Source organism: Myxine glutinosa, chromosome 10 (genome assembly GCF_964187855.1).
Source record: "Myxine glutinosa chromosome 10, kmMyxGlut1.1, whole genome shotgun sequence".
Classification (NCBI taxonomy): domain Eukaryota; kingdom Metazoa; phylum Chordata; class Myxini; order Myxiniformes; family Myxinidae; genus Myxine; species Myxine glutinosa.
This window is the reverse complement of record NC_136270.1, coordinates 12,994,062-13,017,541: the sequence shown is the minus strand read 5'-3', so window position 1 is coordinate 13,017,541 and position 23,480 is coordinate 12,994,062. Positions and strand designations below refer to the sequence as shown.

Genomic DNA, 23,480 nt, shown 5'->3' with positions numbered 1-23,480 from the left:
GGACGGTGGCACGTATAGAGCGACAAAGTTATTAGAGCATAGAATGAAGGTATTGGAAAAGGTGTTGGAGAGGAGGATAAGGAAGAAAGTGAAGATCGATGAAATGCAGTTTGGTTTTATGCCAGGAAGAGAAATGACAGACACGCTTTTTATTGCAAGGCAGTTGCAGGAGAAGTAAATGGAGAAGAGGAAGAAGTTGTTTCTTGGGATTGTTGATCTGGAGAAAGAATTTGATAGGGTAACACGTGAAGTAGTGACATGGGCATTGAGGAAGTTAGGAGTGGAGGAATGGTTGATCAGAGTAGTGATGGTAATGTACGAAAGAGCGCGCACAGCTGTAAGGACGAAGGACGGGAACAGTGGTGAGTTTGCGGTGAAGGTGGGAGTGCATCAGGGGTCGGTACTAAGTCCACTACTATTTGTAGTTGTGATGGAGGTGCTGGCTCGGAAATTAAAGGAGGGTTTACCGTGGGAGTTTTTGTATGCAGATGATCTGGTGTTGATTGGGGAGAGTATGGATGGACTGAAGAAGATAAACAAGTGGAAGGAATGTATGGAGGCAAAAGGTCTGAAGGTGAATATCGGAAAGAAGAAGGTGATGGCAAGTGGTAAAGCATGTGGTGAGGTGGAAAGAATTGGGAAGAGGCCGTGTGCTGTGTGCAGGAAGGGTGTCGCAGTGAACTCCATTCAATGTACAATGTGTGCTGAGTGGGTTCATCAAAAATGTAGTGGTCTGAGAGGGTCATTAGCCAGTGTAGCAGCTACATTCAAGTGTAAGGTGTGCTCAGAGGGAGCTGCATATGGAGGAAATGTTGAGTTGGATCTTGGAGACTGTGTGAAGCTGGACTATGTGAAAACATTTTGCTACTTAGGAGACATGCTGAATGCAGAAGGGGGATCAGACTCTGCAACGGTTGCTGAATTGAGATGTGCATGGAAGAAGTTTCGGGAACTGAGTTGCGTGCTGACGATGAGGGGAGGGTCGTTTAAGCTGAAGGGAAAGGTGTATGCTGCATGTGTGAGAAGTGTTCTGATTTATGAGAGCGAGACATGGGTAATGAATGTGGAGCAGCAACAAAGGCTGGAAAGGGTGGAAATGCGAATGGTTCGGTGGATGTGTGGAGTATCGTTGAGAGAGGAAGACAAATGATGAATTGCGAAAGATGATGGGAATAGAGCCTGTGGTGGATGCTGTGAAGAGGAACAGGTTGAGATGGTTTGGTCACGTGCTGAGGAAGGATGAAAGTGACTGGTTGAGAAGAGTGATGGAAATGGATGTAGAAGGAAGTAGAGGATGGGGAAGACCGAGAAAGACTTGGCTAAAGGTGGTGTAAGAAGAAATGCAGGCAAGGGGGTTAACAAGAGGAGATGCAGAAAATAGGGCAAAATGAAGAAGATTGTCATTGGGCCCGCAAGGCTAACCCCCGCTCTCGCAGGGAAAATGGCCTGTTGTTGTTGTTGTTCTTGTTGTACTTGCCTACTCCCCTATTATCTATCTATAATTCCAGTAATCTCTGTGTGTATGTGTGTGTGTATGTCTGTGTGTTTGTCTGTGACCGCTGTTTCTCGACAACCACGGGTCCGATATACTTGAAACTTGCCAGGTATATTGCTGGGGACCTGAGGATGTGCCTTTTCAAGGTTTCATATTAATCGGAGAAGTAGTTACCGAGCTATGGCGATTTAGCCGTTCGCCGTTCGCTTTGGCTTTGCGAATGGACCAAACCATTTCATGTAAATAGAGGGGGGGGGGGGGTTCTACCGTACTCGCAAGCCGTTCGCTTTGGCTTTGCGAATGGACCAAACCATTTCATGTAAATAGAGGGGGGGGGGGTTCTGTGGTCGTTACTGCCACGTGGTTTCAAAGTTTTTTTTTGTTGTTGTTGTTTGCACGCATGTTTTTTTGCACCCACGTACGGGCACGCCCTAGTTTCTTAAATTTAGTTCGTTTGGGTTACATTGATTAGATCATTGTTACCGTTACATTGGTTGGGATCAGGCCACTGGTACAAATCCAGCGACCACACCATTACAATATATATATATATATATATATATATATATATATATATATATATATATATATATATATATATATATATATATATATATATATATATATATAATGTGTGTATATACACACATAATACATATATACAGTGCCTTCAGAAAGTATTCACACCCCCTTGACTTTTTCACATTTTGTTGTGTTGCAGCCTGCAATTTAAAATGGACTAAATTGAGATTTTTTTTGTTGTTGTTACCGATCTATACATCATACCCTATACGGTCAAAATGGAAATTTTCTTTAGAATTTTTTACAAAATTATTAAAAACTAGCTGAATGCACCTGGCGTTGCCCGGGTTCTTTTTGAATAAATGTAATCTTCTGTACATAGGTCTGACGCGAGCCCAGTATCAGTTAGTGCTCAACGATTCCTTGTTCTTTCTTCTGTCGGGCCCCGCAAGAGAGAATTTTGAAAGTATGTGTTGCAATGAGTCAGATATTCCTATTAAGTGCATAAGTTGTACTTCAAGAGAATTTTGAAAGAAGAAGGAGATTTATTGTGAAATGGGCCCAGCCCGGCCGACGCGGCCTCGACCGGCCTCGCCCGGCCTCGCCACCTAGCCTATAACCTTCCCAGGGCCTGTCCCGACATTTTTTGTTTCAGAGGTGCCCTCCTATCTTTCACCATTCAGGAGATTAGCGTGTGCAGACAAACAAAAAACAAACAAACAAAAACTTTCTTTTATATATATAGATGAAAACCTGAAATGTCTCGACTCAATAAGTATTCAATCCCTTTACTATGACACACTAAATTGCGCTCAAGTGCATCCAATTTCCTTTAGTCATCATTGACATGTCTCGGCAACTTGATTGGAGTCCACCTGTGGCCAATTTAATTGATTGGACATGATTTAAAAAGAAACACACCTTTCTCTATAAGGTCCCACAGTTGGCAGTGCATGTCGGAGCAAAAACTCTACCATGAAGTCCAAGGTACTGTCTAGAACTCCAAGATAGAATTGTGAGAAGGCATAGATCTGGGGAAGGGTATAAAACAATTTCTTCAGTCCCTGCAGGGAGAACCTGGCAGAAGTACAAGTCTCTGCAGCACTTCATAAATCTAGACTTTATGGGAGAGTGGCCAGACAGAAGCCACTCCTGAGAAAAAGGCACATGACGGCGCACTTTGAGTTGGCAAAAAGGCACGTGAAAGAATCCGAGAGCATGAGGCAAAATATTCTGTGGGTTGATGAGGTTAAAATTGAATCTTTAGCCTGAATTCAAAGTGCTACATCTGGCAGAAACCGAGCATTGCTCATCACCAATCTAACACCATCCCAACAGTGAAGCATGGTGATGGCAGCATCATGCTATGGGGATGATTTTCAACAGCAGGGACTGGGAGATATGTAAGGATAGAGGGAACAGAGGGAACAATGAATGGAGCCAAATACAGGCAAATCCTTGAGGAGAACCTGCCTCAGAGTGCAAAAGGCCTTGGACTGCGGCATTCCAATTTACGTTCCAACAGGACAATGACCCCAAGCATACAGCCAAAGCAACACTGGAATGGCTTCAGAACAAGAACGTGAAGTCCTTGAGTGGCCCAGCCAAAGCCCAGACTTGAATCCCATTGAGAATCTATGGAAAGACTTGAAGATTGCTGTTCACTGACGCTCCCCATCCAACTTGACAGAGTTTGAGCAAATCTGCAAGGAAGAATGAGAGAAGCTCCCCAAATCCAGATGTGCAAAGCTGATACAGACATACCCAAGAAGACTCGAAGCTGTAATCGCTTCCAAATGTGCCTCCATGAAGTATTGACTCATGGGTTGAATACTTCTGCAAATTAGATATTTCTTCATTTCATTTTTAATTATTAACACACACACACACACACACACACACATGCACACACACACACACACACCAGTGGAACCCTGACACACGCACACACACACACACCAGTGGAACCCCTGACACACACACACACCAGTGGAACCCCTGACACACACACACACACACACACACACCAGTGGAACCCCTGACACACACACACACACACACACCAGTGGAACCCCTGACACACACACACACCAGTGGAACCCCTGATACACACACACACACACCAGTGGAACCCCTGACACACACACACACACACACCAGTGGAACCCCTGACACACACACACACACACACACACACACACACACACACACACACACACACACCAGTGGAACACCTGACACACACACACACACACACACACACACACCAGTGGAACCCCTGACACACACACACACCAGTGGAACCCCTGACACACACACACACCAGTGGAACCCCTGACACACACACACACCAGTGGAACACCTGACACACACACACACACACACACACACACACACCAGTGGAACCCCTGACACACACACACACCAGTGGAACCCCTGACACACACACACACCAGTGGAACCCCTGACACACACACACCAGTGGAACCCCTGACACACACACACACACACACACACACACACACACACACACACACACACACACGAGAAGATTTGGCTTTGGGATGTCCCACACATTCTCTAAACTAGAAGTTGTGGGGGCACAGATCTTTCTAACTCCTGGTCTGAATAAATAGATGTGCCACCACCTTAATGTAGCAGATGTGGGGTAACAGTCCACAAGGCTTATGATCTCCATGATGCTTTTAAAATGGTGAGCCGAGTGTAGTTTATTTAGGGTAACTGAATACGTACACTTGGTCCTCGGATAACGTGGTGGATGATACGTTCTTGAAAGCACGACGTTCATTGAAACGCTGTTAAATGAATCAATTTGTCTCGTAAGAATTAATATAAATAGGGTTGTGGGGAGTTAGGTTCCTTTGCCCACATTAAATCCATCACATTTAAGTAAATTCACACACTTTTCATTGTTAATAAGTTTGGACAAGATCGGTAAATGCATGTCCGATAAATGGTTGAGGAAGTCTTTTGTTCAACATCAAGTTTTTTACACCTAAAATGGCCGACAGTCAGACATCTTTGATTGCAACGTGAAACAAAATGATGCCTTTTGTATACCATCATGTATTGTCTGTGCCAAGTATGAACAAAATCGGTCCATACATCTCCGAGATATGGCTGTGCACGCACGCACGCACGCACGGACGAGACCCAATCCATAAGCCAAGCCCCCATTTCGCACTAAGTAATACCTAAGTGATTTATTTCCAAGCATGGTCATGAAACAATATTTGATTGTGTGTGTGCTCGTTTCTGTACATGTGTTTGCATGCATACATTTCAGAATGGAGGCCTAGGAGCAATGGGAGGTGGAGTTGGTCCTTGCTCCCGCTTCCTTCAACCCCAAGGTCTTGGCTTACCCCAGCCAGGGCTCAGAGCACAAAATCCCCCACAGTTTATCCCATCACAGGTAATACTGAATTGATAGATTTTTTTTTAATGGCGTAGCCATCATAGGCATTATGTTTTATATTTGTCTGTCTATTCGTCCTGATCGATTTTTGTTAACACGATCATTTGTGAACCACTGAAGGGATTTCTACCAAATTTGGTACAAAATGTATTATGATGCAAAGATGAATAACTTGTGAACTGCTAAAGGGCTTTTGAGCAAACCTTGCATAGCTATGGACCGTTATAGAAAGATTAACTGTTTAAATTTTAGGTTCAAAAGGTCAAAGGCCGAAGGTCAAGTGCCCTTTAATTGAAGATCTGTGTTATTGCAATAATGTAGAAACCACTCAAGACATTTCAACCATGCTTGACACATTTATGGACTGTAATACAAAGATGAACTGATTCAATTTTAGATTGAACAGGTCGAATGTCATGTGCCCTCTGAAAATCATTTTGCAGACCATAATGCGAGTTAGAAGCATTTGATATTGTCTCTCTTCTACTTATCTGTCTTTTATCTTCCTTTACCTCTGTCTCTCTGTCACACTCACTCACACTCACTCACTCGCGAATGGGAAACGATGAACCAATAAATTCCACATTCCTGTGGCACCTTCAGTCGAACATCAGGCACTGGCAGCAGGTTCATGAAGGACTTGCACGAAAAACGTAGCCTGTCTGAATGGTTCTATCCCCAGTCAATGGCGAATCAGCGTATGGCGAACCCGTGATTGTCACTGTTAGAAAGTAGAAACCCTCACATCATTTCCTCATTCATTTAAACTAAATATCTCTTTTTTTCATTCCAAACGGCATCATTCCAATCATACATCATAGGGGGTGGATAAGATTGATACAGAAACACTCTCGGCAAGAAAAAAAAAACCTGGAGATGTTTCCATGAGGAGAGGTGGTTAACTGGGGTAGGAAAGACCATAGTTTTGGATTGCTGGCGAACAACAATTGATTGCTGGTCTGGAAGACCTGCATGGAAGAATGAGATTGAAAAGAATGAGAAAGTTGGTTCCATATGTGGAGAAAAAGATGAACGAATGAATGTAGGTGAATATTGAATCTATATGATGTACCACAAGCAGATTTTACAGGAATCAACACCAATGCAGGTCAATGCCAATAAAAAAAGTAAAATATGGTGGCCAACTAAGTATAGTATACTGGGAATATATATGTATCACATTACTGTAGCGGTTACCGCTGGATGTACATAATCGCCTTGCACCGGCCAGAACACGGCCAGACGCGCCTCTCCCGGGCATGCCCGGACTCACTGTTCCCGGGCACGCCCGAACCTCCCGGGCACGCCCGGTCTCGTCTTTCCCGGGCATGCCCGCTCTCGCCTTTCCAGGGCTCGCCCAGAGCGTCCGGGCATGCCCGCTATCGCCTTTCCAGGGCTCGCCCAGAGCGTCCGGGCATGCCCGCTATCGCCTTTCCAGGGCACGCCCAGAGCGTCCGGGCATGCCCGCTATCGCCTTTCCAGGGCTCGCCCAGAGCGTCCGGGCATGCCCGCTATCGCCTTTCCAGTGCTCGCCCAGAGCGCCCGGGCACGCCCAGCCTCGACTTGCCAGGCCGCAGCCAAACACGCCCGGGCAGGTCCAGACTCGCCTTTCCAAGGCTCGCCCTTGATACCCGGGCATGCCCGGTATAGCTTTTGCCGGGCAAACTTCCCGACATAAATGTGTATATATATTGTTGCCCGAAAAACGGGCTTGTCAGAATACCTGAGCTGTTTTGTTTCAATAAAGCAAACTCGGACGAATTCTGTCTTTGGTCGCGTCAATTCTTTCGACTCGCGTTGGAGCGCAGTTCCTTCATTGGTGACCTACCGACATGGATACAGCAGTGACGCTTAAACTGCCTACCTTCTGGGAGACTCACGCGGCTGTTTGGTTCGCCCAGGCGGACTCCCAGTTCGCCCTGCGAGGCATCACCGCGGACGACACCCGCTTCCACCATGTTGTGGCGGCGCTCGGTTCCGCCACCGCGGCCCGCGCCTTGAGCCTCCTCCAGCACCCGCCGGCTGCTGACAAATACGACGTGCTGAAGACGCTCCTCCTCGGCGCTTTCGCCCTCTCACCGGCAGAACGCACACGGCGCCTGCTTGACCTGCCCGAGCTCGGCGACACGCGCCCGTCCGAGCGCATGGACTATATGCTCTCGTTGCTCGGCGAGCACTCTCCGGCATTCCTGTTCCGGGAGCTGTTCCTCCGTCAGCTGCCTAACCCGGTACGCCTCGCCCTGGCTGGCACGTTGATCACGGATTCCCGCGCCCTCGCCAGGGAAGCCGATAAGATCTCCTCGGCGGGCCAGCACATCGGCGCGGTTACCTGGAGCCCGCCGCCGTCCGAGGCGACGCCCGAGCGCCCTGCGCGGTTGGAGGCCGAACTGCCGGTGCAACTGGCGGCCGCCACGCCGCACCGCCCGCTTCCGACACGACGGCCGGGGCCTCCACCTGACCGGGCGTGGTGTTATTACCACGCCAGGTTCGGACACAAGGCTCGGACGTGCCGGCCCCCGTGCACTTTCGGCAGGTCGGGAAATGGCCGGGCCGGCGTTCATTCCCAGCCATCAGCGCCGGCCACTCGGGCAACTTGCTGTTTATTCGGGACAAAGCGTCTGGACGGCGTTTCCTGTGCGACACCGGCGCCCAACTGAGCGTCATACCTGCCTCCGAGCAGGACAGGCTGGACGCAGTTTGCGGCCCCTCTTTGGTCGCTGCTAATGGCTCGGCCATACGCACTTTCAGCCCACGCGTCGTCACCCTCTGCTTCGGCAGCCAGCGCTTTCAATGGACTTTTGTTACCGCCAGCGTCCCCGTGGCTTTGCTGGGCGCCGACTTCCTCTGCGCGCACGGGCTGCTGGTCGACGTCAAACGACGTCGCCTTGTCCACGCCGAGACCTTCAGCTCCCTGGCGTGCACAATGAGCAGCTCCGCGCCGACCGAACTGGCGTGCGCCCTCCCGGCAACGAACGAGTTCGCGCGCCTGCTCGTGGTATTCCCGGCCCTCACGCGGCCGACGTTTTCGGCCGTCGCGGTGCGGCACGGGATCGAGCACCACATACCCACTACGGGCCCGCCGGTCGACGCCAGGGCCCGCCGCCTCGACCCAGCCAAGCTCGCCGTGGCAAAGGCCGAATTCGACGCGTTGGAGCACCTCGGCATCGTGCGGCGCTCCGATAGCGCGTGGGCCTCGCCACTGCACATCGTGCCAAAGCCGGGGGGTGGATGGTGCCCGTGTGGCGACTACCGCCGTCTCAATGACGCTACCACCCCCGACAGGTACCCGATCCCGCATATTCAGGACTTTTCCGCCCGTTTGGCGGGACGGGTCATCTTTTCGAAAATTGACCTGATACGGGGCTACCACCAGGTACCTGTCCGGGCGGCCGACGTCCCGAAGACGGCCGTCATCACGCCGTTCGGCCTGTTCGAATTTTTGCGGATGCCATTTGGCCTCAAGAACGCGGCCCAGGCGTTCCAGCGCTTGATGGACGGCGTGCTGCGCGACCTGCCGTTTCTTTTCGTCTATCTGGACGACATCCTCGTCGCCAGCACGTCCCGCGCCGAGCACCTCCTCCACCTCCGAACACTGTTCGGTCACCTCAGCGAGCACGGCTTAATTGTCAACCCGGTCAAATGCCACTTCGGCGCGACGACCGTTGACTTTTTGGGCCACCGCATCACCAAGACCGGGGCCGTGCCGCTGCCGACCAAGGTCGAGGCCATCACCACGTTCCCGCGTCCCCGTTCCATCAAGGCCCTCCAAGAGTTCCTCGGCATGGTGAATTTTTATCACCGATTCGTGCCCCGCGCTGCTCAGCTCATGCGGCCCCTTTACGAGGCCCTCCGGGGCAAGCCGGCCAAGCATGACATTGTTTGGTCCGCGGCCATGGACGCGGCCTTCGCCAGTGCCAAACGGGCCCTCGCCGACGCAACGCTGCTGGCTCACCCGGTGCTCAACGCGCCCATCGCCCTCACTACGGACGCCTCCAACTACGCGGTGGGCGCCGTCCATGAGCAATGGGTGGACGGGGTTTGGCAGCCACTCGCATTTTTCAGCCGGCAACTCCGGCCGAACGAGTTAAACTACAGCACGTTCGACCGCGAGCTGCTCGGGCTATTCCTGGCCGTTCGCCATTTCCGACACCTCCTGGAGGGCCGCCCGTTCACGGCTTTCGTCGACCACAAGCCGTTGGTCTACGCAATGGCTAAGGTCACGGAGCCGTGGTCGGCCCGCCAGCAGCGCCACCTCTCCGCCGTGTCGGAGTTCACCACGGACATCCAGCACGTCGCCGGCAAAGACAACGCCGTGGCCGACTGCCTTTCGCGGGCCAGCGCGAACGCGGTCCACCTCGGCGTGGACTTCACGCTCATGGCGGCCGACCAGACCACCGACGCCTCGGTGCAGGCACTCCGCGTGGCGGACACGGGCCTCCGCCTGGCCGACATCCCCTTCGCGGGCACCGTCCTGCTCTGCGACGTCTCCCAGGGCCAGCCTCGCCCCATCGTGCCCGTTTCCTGGCAGCGCCGCATCTTCGCCTCCATCCACGGCCTTTCTCACCCGGGCCGGAAAGCTTCTCAGAAGCTGGTGTCGGCGCGTTTCGTCTGGCACGGCCTTCGACGAAACATCCGCGACTGGGCCAACGCCTGCACGGCCTGCCAGCGAGCCAAGGTCCACCGCCACACCCAGGCCCCGCTGGCACCTTTCGCCGTGCCTGAACGGCGTTTCGACCACGTCCACGTGGACCTGGTGGGTCCCCTGCCCCCCTCGCGGGGGTTCACCCACCTGCTCACCATGGTGGACAGGAGCACCAGGTGGCCGGAGGCCGTGCCCCTCACCTCCACCACCACCGCCGACGTGGCGCAGGCGTTCATCGCCACCTGGGTCGCGCGCTTCGGCACACCAGCGGACATCTCGTCCGACCGCGGCCCACAGTTCACGTCTGAGCTTTGGGGCGCGGTCGCCCGTTCGTTGGGGGTCACGCTGCACCGCACCACGGCCTACCACCCCCAAGCCAATGGGTTGTGCGAGCGGTTTCACCGCTCCATGAAGGCCGCACTCATGGCCGGCCTTCAGGACGACGGTTGGGCCGACCGGCTGCCGTGGGTCCTTTTGGGCCTTCGCACGGCCCCCAAGGAAGACCTCCAGGCGTCCGCCGCCGAGCTCGTCTACGGCCAGCCACTCCGCGTCCCGGGCGAATTCGTGCCTGACGCTACCAGTCCCTGGTCCGCCGCTCGCCAGCGCTCGGACCTCCAGGAGGCCGCCCGACGATTTGCCCCCGTGCCGACGTCCCGCCACGGTGGCCCCCAGTCCTACGTCCCCCCGGCGCTTCGCACAGCGGAGTACGTCTTTTTGCGTCATGACGCGCACCGGGGGCCACTCCGGCCGCCGTACGACGGGCCCTTCCGGGTCCTGCGACGGGGCGACAAGTCTTTCATCGTCGACTTCGGCGGCCGGCCGGACCGGATTTCTGTGGACCGCCTCAAACCGGCGCACATGGACGTCGACCGACCACCACCGTTGGCCCTTCCTCCGCGGCGAGGCCGCCCCCCGTCCACAGTTCCCCCCGCTCGACCACCCACCACCACGTCAGACCCCTCCCCACGACCCTCCAGGGGTCGCTTCGGCCGGGTCATCCGGACCCCCCTTAAATTGACCCTGCCGGTGCAGGTCGATTCTGGAGGGGCGTGTGTAGCGGTTACCGCTGGATGTACATAATCGCCTTGCACCGGCCAGAACACGGCCAGACGCGCCTCTCCCGGGCATGCCCGGACTCACTGTTCCCGGTCACGCCCGAACCTCTCGGGCACGCCCGGTCTCGTCTTTCCCGGGCATGCCCGCTCTCGCCTTTCCAGGGCTCGCCCAGAGCGTCCGGGCATGCCCGCTATCGCCTTTCCAGGGCTCGCCCAGAGCGTCCGGGCATGCCCGCTATCGCCTTTCCAGGGCACGCCCAGAGCGTCCGGGCATGCCCGCTATCGCCTTTCCAGGGCTCGCCCAGAGCGTCCGGGCATGCCCGCTATCGCCTTTCCAGTGCTCGCCCAGAGCGCCCGGGCACGCCCAGCCTCGACTTGCCAGGCCGCAGCCAAACACGCCCGGGCAGGTCCAGACTCGCCTTTCCAAGGCTCGCCCTTGATACCCGGGCATGCCCGGTATAGCTTTTGCCGGGCAAACTTCCCGACATAAATGTGTATATATATTGTTGCCCGAAAAACGGGCTTGTCAGAATACCTGAGCTGTTTTGTTTCAATAAAGCAACTCGGACGAATTCCGTCTTTGGTCGCGTCAATTCTTTCGACTCGCGTTGGAGCGCAGTTCCTTCATTACGTAGATTATGCAGAAGAAGATCGAGTCATCTGCAATGCACAATAAATCATGCAAGGTTTGATCAGATGGATGACTAAATTTTGTATTTGTTTGCTTTAATGAGTGCAAGAAACAGCCATGAATTAATTAATGCTGTGAAATCTCAAGTATACTCACATGCTTCCAATTGCTACTGCTTTCATTCGATAGGTCTTACAATCCATGATGATACAGGAGAATTGGATGTTCATGTTTCAAAGGTAGAAACAACCGTTCATTCTCTTGAAATTCAATAAGGGTCTCGTGCTAAAAGGGTCTCGTGTTTGATCAAAAAAACAACTCACCTGGCCATTGCACCAGAGTTCATGGAATGATACTTGAGGGAGAAACAGCTTGAAAAAGATTGTGACGGGATGATATTTGGGCCCACCATATTACGCCACAGTCAAATAAAGCCCCGGAATATTTTGGTGACCGTTGTTTGTCCTCGCCACCAAAAAGTCAAGGTTCAGCCATCAGCAAGAAAGTTTGGGAATCGTGTTTTGTGACCTGGAAGGTTTGATCTGCACAGAATTTCTTGAACGTGGAGAAACCATCAATGCATAGTGCTTCGGTGACTTCTTGTGCAATGGAATAACACAAACAATGGAATAATAGTGTTTTGCGACCTGGAAGGTTGGATCTGCACAGCATTTGGAATAATATGCATGCATAGTGCTACGGTGACTTATTGTGCAATGGAATAAGACTAGCAATGTGCAGACTTCTGGCCAGAAGTCTCGGGCATGACTGTAAACAATAATGCTCACATTCACGGGAACTGTGACCTTTACTAGACCAGCGGACATGTGTTAAGTTCTGAATGATCCCCCATACAGTTAAGACTTGCCCACTTGTGGTTTTTCACTTTTTCAGACCATGCTTTGTTGGCCTTGTCTTGTGATTAGACATGCAAGTGCTCGGGTGGGTTTTTTTATTGGTGCTATTGCTACTACGTTGCAATAAGCTTTGGTATGTTCCTCACTGTGCATTCAGCTGCAGGCACAGCTGCTACAGGGTGCTGCCAAGAATGGTGGCCTGAATCCCGCTTTGCTGGCCCTTATTCAGCCACAGATGACCCCACAACAGCTCAACGCTCTCAACCAGCTCAGCCAGTTGCAGATGGTATGTTGCTGTCTCACCTCCAGTGTTACAGATTTATTTAGGTTTGCCTTTGTTTGTTTATTTACTGTTTTGTTCAACTGAATGGTACAGAGGTAGGGCACTTTGCTTGTCTTTGACCTCTCTCGTCTGGTTTATATTCTTAAACCGACTATACACTGCCAGACTGGTGCTTCGCAGGCAGGGCAAAAAGTGCACCTTCTGTTGGATATCGTGCTAAGCTTGGAACCCAGATACGAGCACTGGTTGCTGGTGGATATGAAAATTCCCAATGTCTTTTGATGAATCTTCATCATTCAAATGAATGATTGTGATGGAGACGAAGGTGTTGGTTTGCATCATTGCTGGGAGTGTGGCTGTGCTGCTGATGCAGTGCCCCCTGCTGGTTAGGGCAGGAATTTGGAATTTGCTGATGGTGCCGGCGAATACTTGCATACTCTTCACAAAGGGCACCATGGGATCTTTAATGTCTACCGACTAATGCCGGCAGACAGGACTCACGTTTTAACGTCCATCCAAGGGACGACACACACATTGATGAATCATCCTACCTGAGAAACACTGAGATGACAGTTTATTGCTGGTTTGAGATTCGAACCCAGGCTAGACAGCCTAGAAGCGAGTGTGCGCACTTCTAGGCTATCCGGCCAGCCCTTTTGATGAATGGTAAGCGAGTTAATGCCTCACCCTGGCCAAATTGCCACATTCCTGCCTTAACCTGCAGGTGGTACTGCATCATTGATACAACCACTCTCTTAACAATAATTCAACCAGCATGCCAGTTGTTGTACACAAATAAACTTATGAACATTATTTCCTTGGTAATTGTTTGTTCTCTACCAGTTCCTCTGATGTTTCTATTCTGTTCACATATGATGAAGTAATCAGTTCTGCTGACATCCAGTCATTCTGCATCAATTATGCCAAGTTGAGAGAGGTCTGAGTACAACTTATTGACATCTGATCACAAGACGTCCGTAGAGGCCACTCCTATACGGACGTCTCTTGTTAACTATAATATGTGCAAAGCACATGTGTAATTCTTTTCATTTTATAAAGTTCTCTTCCTGATGATATTAAAAATGCAGTTTTATACTAGGTCCCAAACGTTGCCACAGATTACAGGTGTGTAGATGACTTTGAAATGGCTGCTGTTGACCACATGAACTACACGTTTAGGCATTATCTGGCTCCAAAGATCTATACCTGTTTCCCTTCTTCATCTCATGTCCAGGCATACCAGCGGACACTGCTTCAGCAGCAGATGCAACAGCAGACTCGGCCCGCATCTGCTGCAGCCAGGCACCAGCATGAGCAGCAGGTAGCCGAGGGAACTCTCAGACTTTAATTTGAAATTTCTTTCTGATTCTGCAGGAGTCTTTAACAAAATGGATAACATTACCTGACCAGACTGCTACACAAGAGGACATTTTATCTGAAACCTATGTATGTTGCTTTATCTGGAAGGTGTAAATTATGTAATTTAACTAGAATGGCACTCAGTAGAGAGCATACCTCTGCCTGGTTGACCATATCACTCAATGGTGAAGAATCACTTTAAATTCTACTAGTTGCAACCGGAACCGAATCTTCACCAAAATTGAATCGATTCTTCCTTGTCACACACAACCTGTCCAACAAGTTTCGTCCAAATCCATCCATAACCTTTTGGGATATCCTGCTATATATCATTTTGGCCCTATCTCCCAATGGTGAAAAATCACGTAAAAAATTAAATAATTATCATATCCGAATCCATATTCAGATCTTCCCCAAAATCGAATTGAATCGTCCTTGTCAGACACCATACCGGTGTACCAAGTTACGTCCAAATCCTTCCACAACTTTTTGAGATATCCTGCTATGTATAGTGTTTGGCCCTATATCCCAATGGTGAAGAATCACTTAAAAAATTATCGCAGCCAGGTCTCAACCCGGATCGTCACCAAAATCTAATCGTCCTTGTCACATACACTACATCTCTGCCAAATTTCGTCCGAATCCGTCCACAACTTTTTGAGATATTTTGTTCACAAACGGACAAACGAACGGACAGACCGGGGTGAAAACATAACCTCCATCCACATATGTGGGCATATTGTGGCTGGTAAAGAAGAAGAATATTAATGAGAAGAATATTAACCCACCGCCATCTACATGATCCACCACCACCACCACCGAGGTAATAGTTACAAGGACAACAAATTTTATCGACCAAATGCTGATACGAATGACCATGGGAAGGTGGTTGAGCGACGTTTTTGTTTTTGGTGTGAGCCTTTTTAAAAACAAGAGACCGAGTCCTCTCTCTCTCTCTCTCTCTCTCTCTCTCTCTCTCTCTCTCTCTCTCTCTCTGTCTCTGTCTCTGTCTCTCTGTCTCTCTGTCTCTCTGTGTCTCTGTCTCTGTCTCTCTCTCTCTCTCTCTCTCTCTCTGTCTCTCTCTCTCTCTGTCTCTGTCTCTGTCTCTCTCTCTGTCTCTCTGTCTCTCTGTCTCTCTGTCTCTCTGTCTCTGTCTCTCTGTCTCTGTCTCCCTGTCTCTCTGTCTCTCTGTCTCTCTGTCTCTCTGTCTCTCTCTCTCTCTCTCTCTCTCTCTCTCTCTCTCTCTCTCTCTCTCTCTCTCTCTCTCTCTGTCTCTCTGTCTCTCTGTCTCTCTGTCTCCCTGTCTCCCTGTCTCCCTATCTCTCTATCTCTCTATCTCTCTCTCTATCTGTCTCTGTCTCTCTCTCTCTTGAGAAAATCCGTTGTCCTATTTAGTCTCTCTACCGGTTTCACTGGAGGGGACTACAGGTTTGCTGTCTGTCCGTCACACCTGTGGCTTTTCAGACCTCTTTCCCATGCCGTTCAACATATTCAACTGAAACTTGGCACTTGTCTTTATTTTGATAAGTTACGGAACAAGTTCGAGTTTCAGGGCGTTTCGTCAATTTTTCATCGTTATGCCATTTTATGAACTTTTCTCGAGCATTACTTGGTTCCTCCTCAGAACACAGGGGTAGTCCAGCATGCACACGATATTTTTTGAATGCCCCTTATTTTGTATTTTTTGACATTTTCTACAAGCTATGGAATGTCCCTTTTTTCTATACTTTGCCACATGGCACATACCCTTATATGAAGGGGCCTTTTCTATGCCCCTGGCATTTTACCCAATAATAATTATTAGTATTGCTGTTTTACTGTATGTATTTATGGCATCAATTTATTCATTTCTTATTTTAAAAGTAGATAACTGGAAAATAGCGTTTTATGTCAAAAAAAAAGAAAAGAAAAAGGGCTTTGTGTTCAGGAACCAATTAATCACGTATTACATGTATTTAAAGGGTATTTTTCATCTAGCTTAGGAACACATTTTCAGGAACACATTGTGTTTGTAAACCCGGGACTCCATGTAATATAATGTAATCTATATATTAATGCAGCCGGATTTCTATGTCTGTCACACTCTTTTCGCTGGGATGGCATTACATCTAGCACTAGGCTTGGCCTCTACGGTCATGCCGGCGGCGTCCAGCACTTAACCCGTCCCTTCACTTCGCTGATGGCAGTTGAACACCATAACCCATATATCTGACTCTCTCTGACGTCAGAAGGCGACGGGCTGAATGCTAGATGCTCAGCATAGGGGCGACAGATTTAGGAAGATGGCGGTGTAGTAAGGCGGCATTACGTCTGAGAAGTCATTATAGATTTACGTTTAGTGCTAGGCTAGGCCTTTACGGCAGTGTATTATTCATGACTCGATTCGAAGCGGTGTATTATTTCAGAAACCACTTCTGATAACTGTTAACAAGCTGTAACTAATAAGCCTATGTTTCTTAATACTACATAATAATAATAATAATAATAATAATAATAAAGTAACCTCGTGAGATGTATAAATAACACGTTTTTTCCTGATTATTACTTTTGTTCACCATTACAAATCATACATGAGAGCAAATCTGATGCATTTTGCAGCTTGGAAAACAAAATACTACTTAACATCTGATCCCTGGGAACATAAAACAAATTCACAACAAGAAAAAGAGCAATCCGAGATTGCAAACCCTCGCCAGGATGTATTTTCAGTGGTTTTTAAGGCTTTTGTGTTCAAACAAATATGGCGGCCGAACCACGTGACCGATGATGTCATTTTTTTTTTTACTCCACCAATTCATGCCTACGTGTGACGCTCAAGAAATTTCATCTTGATCGGATCAAGTTTTGTACTTGTCGAATTATGACGTCATAATGGAGGCACCTATGACATCATCATTAACATTTTATTCCCCATGGAGAGTTCTTTACAATGAGCCATGTCTCAATTTTTTTTATTCAGCGCTTTCGGAGATATACAGGTGCAAAGTTTTTCGGTTTTTCCAAGATGGCGGCCGAACCACGTGACCTATGACGTCATAATTATCATTGAAACATTATACAGGAGGATGTGCACCTATGGTGAAAATTGCCTGTCGATCGGACCAACGGTTGCAGAGAAAATCATATTTGTTCTGTGCAGACAAACAAACAGACAAACGGACTCAAATGCAATACCCTCTCCTCAGGCGAGGGTAAATGTCGTTTTTTGGTGTACAAGTGTGCGTATTACTAAAATTAACGCTGGGTTGTTGGTAGTAAATAAAATGTTTCTGGAATAAGAAGTTGCAAGTATTGACCGTCAATAAACTGTATTACTGTATTGTAACATGTATTATAAGTGAGGTTGTTCAACTACCGTCAGCGAAGCATTCACGCTGATACAGTAATTTGCTCTGTTTTTCATCACCAGTTGCTTTGTTTTAAGAATAATTTAAATAAAAATAATTGTTTGGCGCACCCAGCATTGCTTGTTTCTTGATTGGTCCTATCTTCAGTGCTTTTTGCGTGTATGTCATGCAGGCAGCTCGTGCTATCTTCATGCAGCAACAGATCCAGCAACACCAGCGCCATTTGGCACAGCTTCTGGGCATCAAACACCAGCCAACACAGCATGGCGCTCACCACCCCAACCACTTCAACCATCTCAACCACTCGGCATCCAGCAAACTTCCCCCCTCTTCACACCAAGTGCATCTTGCAGATGTATCCATGGATGGCAAGGAGGCAGGCCTGACGCCAGGCTTGCCGATACAAGGGAGTTATGGCCTCATTGTATCACCCACCTCGCCAAGCTTCCCAGTCGGTGGGTCGTGTTTTTGTGTTTGTGCAGTAGAGTGACCATCTTATTTGTTTTTTGTACTGTTTGCTTTCACTTCCATGGCAGTGTGGATGAGTGCTCGGTTAATTGAAAAGTCAATATAACACTGAAGTGCTCCTTCCATTATTTGGCTTTAAAAAGTGGTTGGGTACATTCATTTTTAAATCTTCTTTATTCTTGTTTTTGTTGTTCTCTCGTCATTTTTTCCTCCTCTTCTTCTTCTTCTTTTTACAAAACTGGTGTTGATCTATTCTTGTGAAAATCCATTTGACCCTTTTGGATAGTGATCCAATGCCCTGTAGAAATATTTACCTCTTGCAACAGGCACCTCTTTAATGGATCTGCTATTCCTAGGTGTGAGTTTAAACCCGAATAACAAAACGCTGCAAAGCCGATGAAATGATCATTCTTGCGTGTGCATCGGAGCGTCATCAGCTTTTGCGGCACTTAAAAAAAAGGAAATGTAATCGATAATGCTGATGCTAGGTGATGGCATTGTACTTGCTTCATATTGATCTGCACTTAGCTTTAAGCATTTACTAATCTCATTTGGGTAAAGTCTTTGTAGTGCTGCAGATTACTTGTAATGCATTTGCCAGGTAACTGGGATGGGAGATAAATGTTGTGTGTTCAATGTTGTGCAGTAACTTTATAATGGCCAAATTCCACTGTTTGCCATTCTTTTTATTTCAATTTCCTTCCCTCACCTCTCGAATCGTTTTGGGCTGCCCGGGTTAGACCGAGCAACTTCTGGATCATTCGTCTCGTGCCACTAATGCTTACGTGATGTTGTGTGCACTTTTCGATGTACAGGGTGACCCCAAAAAAGTGGGCCTTGGGAAAGGTTTAAAAACTTTTAATATTATCCAATCAAACTTAACAAAATTTACAGTTCATATTACTTATACAAAACCAAGATATCACTGCAAATTTCATTTGTTTACAAAGAAATTTGACAATGTTACAATGAAATTACTGATGACGTCGATGTTTGATGATATCCTTTAAATGGCACCATTTAGCTCAATGCATAAGGTCACACATCCAGCAAAGTTATTCATGACTCATATGTGCTGTTATCAGAATTATCCGTGAGCTTCCTTTACTGATTTTGAGCTCTTGACAGCAGTGTGGAAGAGATTCTCGACTGAGTCAGCTACGAACGGCAGTAATATTAGCAGGTAACCTTCCTGATATTGGTCGGCGAGAGTGGCCTCCTTTGTTTGGTGAATTCCTATTTAAGACTGCCATGCTGTCTAAATTTTCACAAACCTTTGAATTTGAGACTTGCTGGGTGCTTTCCTTATTGCAAAATGTGCACAGAACAGGCATCTTGTCCGTAAGAACGAATCTGTCCGCAAATTGTTTCCCACAGAAAATGCCTTTTCTTCATGTGTCTACAACATGATGTGTGAATGTCACAGATTCAAGAAACTTGGCAGAAACTCTCCCTTAACCCCGTTTAGACCTCCTAAAAAAACGAAAAAGATTGAATGAGAACTGTGCAGGTTATTAAACTATTCCCGGGGTCTATGTTTTTGGGGATCACCCTGTACGTCCTACATGGGCGTGGCTTAAAATGTGTACAGTGCAAGTTCCTCTCACTTTGAGGAATTTTAAAATGTACTCGTATATATTTTTTCTTTTTGTGGGTGCTAATTATTACAGCAGGTCTTAACTTGTAAATTCAAGATGCTACTGCACCAACGAACATGTATCCATTTGCCTCATTTATTACTTTCAACGGGCTGATTAATAAGATAATGGCCTAACACAGAAGGAAATAAATCGTAGAAGGAAATAAATTGCAGGTTAAAATAGTCCTAAAACGATTGTCGGATAAAATAAATGTTTGAATTTTTATTTTAAATAGAAAATGTTTTGTTTAATTTTGCTGACAGCTCACAAAGCAAGACGAAAACAATTGATCGGCCCATGTACATCAAGTTGCTTTTGTACTACAAAATGAGAAAAAATAAATTGCATCACGATTAAATCTGCCCGTGTGTCCCCAAGATATTATAATTGATATTGAATGGTTCCTTGAAATTCAGAATTTGGTTAAAAAAAACATTTCTTAGACCTTGCATTATGTGGGAAAAAGAGGAGTGCTTTTGATCTAGCCAAAGTGATGTTTGTTTTCAAGATGCAAAAGGAAACTATGAACAAATTATTGCCAAGAACATAAGGTTTTGCCTTATAATGACATAAAACCGCTCCTACAGCAAGGCCACAACAGTTTTGTGTTCCACTCTTGAGCAGGCCCTTTCAAATGCAAAAAACACCCAGAACAACATGAATGGAACTGATGGATTTGCCCTTAACTGAAAAGATTGGTGCAGTGGATTGGGCCTGTAGAACCTGGAGGAACAAGGTCGTCTCAAGATAAGGTCCTTTTGTTTGGATTTGGCCCCGCCCTCTCAATGGGCCTGCCAGCAGAACACCGTATGTGCATCACAGGAGGACCCCAGGCAGGGCCTGGGGGAGTTGCGGACTTGGTGACTGCGTCCGTCGGAGGCAAAGACCTCCTTCAGTCTCGGCTGAGGCAGTGGACCTTGCAGCCCTCAGGGAATCCCGACTGCTTCCAAAGCACCCTGGGCTCCTCTGTCGAACTTGGATCCAGCAAAATGGGTGTGTGCTGGTTCTCGCCCCATGCCGTCACCTTGTCTCTCCCGGACCATGCCTGGTGTCCTCCATTACATTTGGTGTGAATGTTCTGCTTGTCGAAATACCAATAGGAACAGCGGAAAGAGAAGGGGGAAATGCCAAAATTATACAGATGGACAAATGCAGGATGCATGCAAGGATAAGGGGTAGAGGACAAAGCGAGGGGTGAACAAGATGAATACAGAAGGGGAAAAAAAAAAAATTTGGGAAGAGGGAGTGGGGGTTGGATTAACAGATGTAGAAAATATCATGGTTTTGGATGGGAGATGATCTGAGATGGTGATGAACAGCTGTCTTGGAGACCTGGAGGGAAGAATGAGATTGAGGAGAATGTGGACGTTGATTCCACAGGTGGGAAAAAGAGGAACAAATAAGTGGAGGTTGAGCATTGAGGTGGTTTCCTGGATTTAGGTGGTTTCACCAGAAGAGGATTGCTGGTGGACCATGTGCACCCTGCAGGTACCTGGGGAGGACAAAGCACTGAGAGGGCAGAGGGTGCAAGACCAGAAAGGAGGTGGTATAAGACAGAGAGACCACCGACCTGTCAGCGATGGCAAAGTGATAGGCCCATAGACTCAACTTCATCGCATCGCATCCAATGATCTTGAAGGCCTTGGTTTCCACAGCAGTACTCCATCAAGCTATGGATGAACGCCTTTTCAGTGGGTAGGCCTTCAGGTGTACTAAAGAAGGACTTTGCTTGACAAAAGATGCCCTGTGACTGGCTTTGGCAGCCAACATTGAAATGACGTTTATATGTGTGTGTATAGACACACACACACACACACACACACACACACACACACACACACACACACACACACACACACACACACACATATTACATGCTTTCATAGCAGTGAAGCAGTTAAGAGAAAACGAATGGTTCTGTTGTGAGGTTATGACTATATTTTTGTTTTAATCACTGTACAAGTAATTTATAATACATTGTGAACTTCTAACGTGTATCGTAGATAATATCAGTACTTTGCATCCCCTTTTAAAACAGTAGGAGAGGAGAGGGGGACATGGGGTCCCAGCTGACTGCTTAACGGGGAAAAAAAATCGAGAATTTACAAGGAACATTTTAGACATAAAAATTGATAGTTGTTTGAGGTGAAATCTGAGAATGTCAATATATCCATTGTCAGTTTGACGAGCAAGTTGAGCAATGCGTCCTAACAGCTAACATCACTTACCACAGGGTCCCTTGCTGTCGGACCACCGCCTAAACCTTCCATGGATGAAGCCCCATTCAATCACTACGAGCTACCTAATGATTGCCCTTCCCCTGCTGAGCCTTCCGTCACCGTTGGTGACTCGTGGTCACGTGACAAGCCTTCAGGCAATAAACTTTCCAATGGGACCAACAGCAATACCAGCTGGCCACCAGGTGTGTGAAAAGGCTTAGTTTACAACAGTGGACTGAAAACAAAGAGTTGCTATCTTGCTCAACATCCATTCCCATTAGTATTGATTTTCTCTGCCCAACATAGATGTCTTCATTTTTTTCTCACCTTTAGAATTCCGCCCGGGTGAGCCGTGGGGTGGTCTACAAAGCATTGACCCCGAAAATGACCCAAACATGACCCCGGGCAGCGTATTGGGCACCTCAGCCCTGCGGGACGTCTTCTTACGTGACAAGAGTCCCGGTAACATTTGTGTGCCCACTTGTTCTCTGGTGTCTGGATTGTGACCAAAATAATTAGTTTACAAATACAGTACTTCCGCCTTTCTTCCTTGTCCTTTTTACAGAATGCAATTCCATCGTATAACTGTTTGATGCCTTTGCAGGGCACACTTCCTCCCTGAACACCGCGCTGCCTTCCTCTAGTGCCTGGTCCTACAGTGCCTCCGGTGGATACGGTCACACGAGCCCGACTACCGCACTCGCAGTGGCCGGTAAGCCATGCGTAATTGGTTTTGCTGTTTTCTATCATCCAAAATTCTGATTGGAGTGCCACGGCCAGAAAAAAATAGTGACCCGCAATACACATGGTTGGCTGACTTTCTGCCTCATTGTTCTTCTGTCCAGGCAAGCCAGGTGAGCTAAAGACCAGGCCCTGGCCCACCAGCCATGCACCCACCACATTGGCCCATGAACTTTGGAAGGTACCACTTCCTGCAAAGACCAGCACAGCTCCCTCTCGACCACCCCCTGGTCTTCCAAATCCCAAGGGAAGCTCACCATGGAGTGGTGGTTCTCTGGGCCTTACAGGTGATGCACTGGTTTTTTGTGTGAGGTATAATAACTGTTCACCCATTTATTATCCGATTAAACATGTGACACACCAACATCTGTAATCTGTATTATATATACTCACTGGCTTTCCTAAGTTCACACCAAAAAGTTTGCTGTGTGCTGCACTCCAGCCAGAATTTCCTTCACCTAATAAAGGGGAGCTTTCTGATGCCACTGGAATATAAGTCCTGTTTTTATCTCTGAAACATTTTAACAGGAGAAAACATTTTTGACTCTTTTTGAAGTCGTGCCCAATAATCCAGGTTGCAGAGAGATATCCTAGTATGAACTGTAGCTGGAGACTGTCCCCTTTGCATCAAACAACACAGACTGCTCCAAACTTCCTGAATATTAAAATGTAATAAACTAAAGCTTTCAGCTCTACTTCCTGTTGACACAAGCATGCCATCTGACCTCATCTTCCCTTTCCACTCCATGTCCCACTTTCTCCTCACCAACTGCCATTAAACGTAG

The 23,480-nt window shown here is 48.0% G+C and overlaps 1 protein-coding gene across 1 annotated transcript in view; it reads left to right on the top strand.

Moving 5' to 3' along the window:
- The window catches only part of LOC137434229 (trinucleotide repeat-containing gene 6C protein), a 155,434-nt gene that overhangs the window by 87,893 nt on the left and 44,061 nt on the right, over positions 1-23,480 (top strand). The window contains exons 11-18 of the mRNA XM_068127021.2: positions 5,325-5,450; positions 12,796-12,924; positions 14,156-14,242; positions 17,800-18,082; positions 21,969-22,157; positions 22,288-22,416; positions 22,559-22,666; positions 22,800-22,982. Coding sequence (XP_067983122.1) covers positions 5,325-5,450; positions 12,796-12,924; positions 14,156-14,242; positions 17,800-18,082; positions 21,969-22,157; positions 22,288-22,416; positions 22,559-22,666; positions 22,800-22,982 — 1,234 coding nt within the window. The remainder of the gene's footprint in view (positions 1-5,324; positions 5,451-12,795; positions 12,925-14,155; positions 14,243-17,799; positions 18,083-21,968; positions 22,158-22,287; positions 22,417-22,558; positions 22,667-22,799; positions 22,983-23,480) is intronic.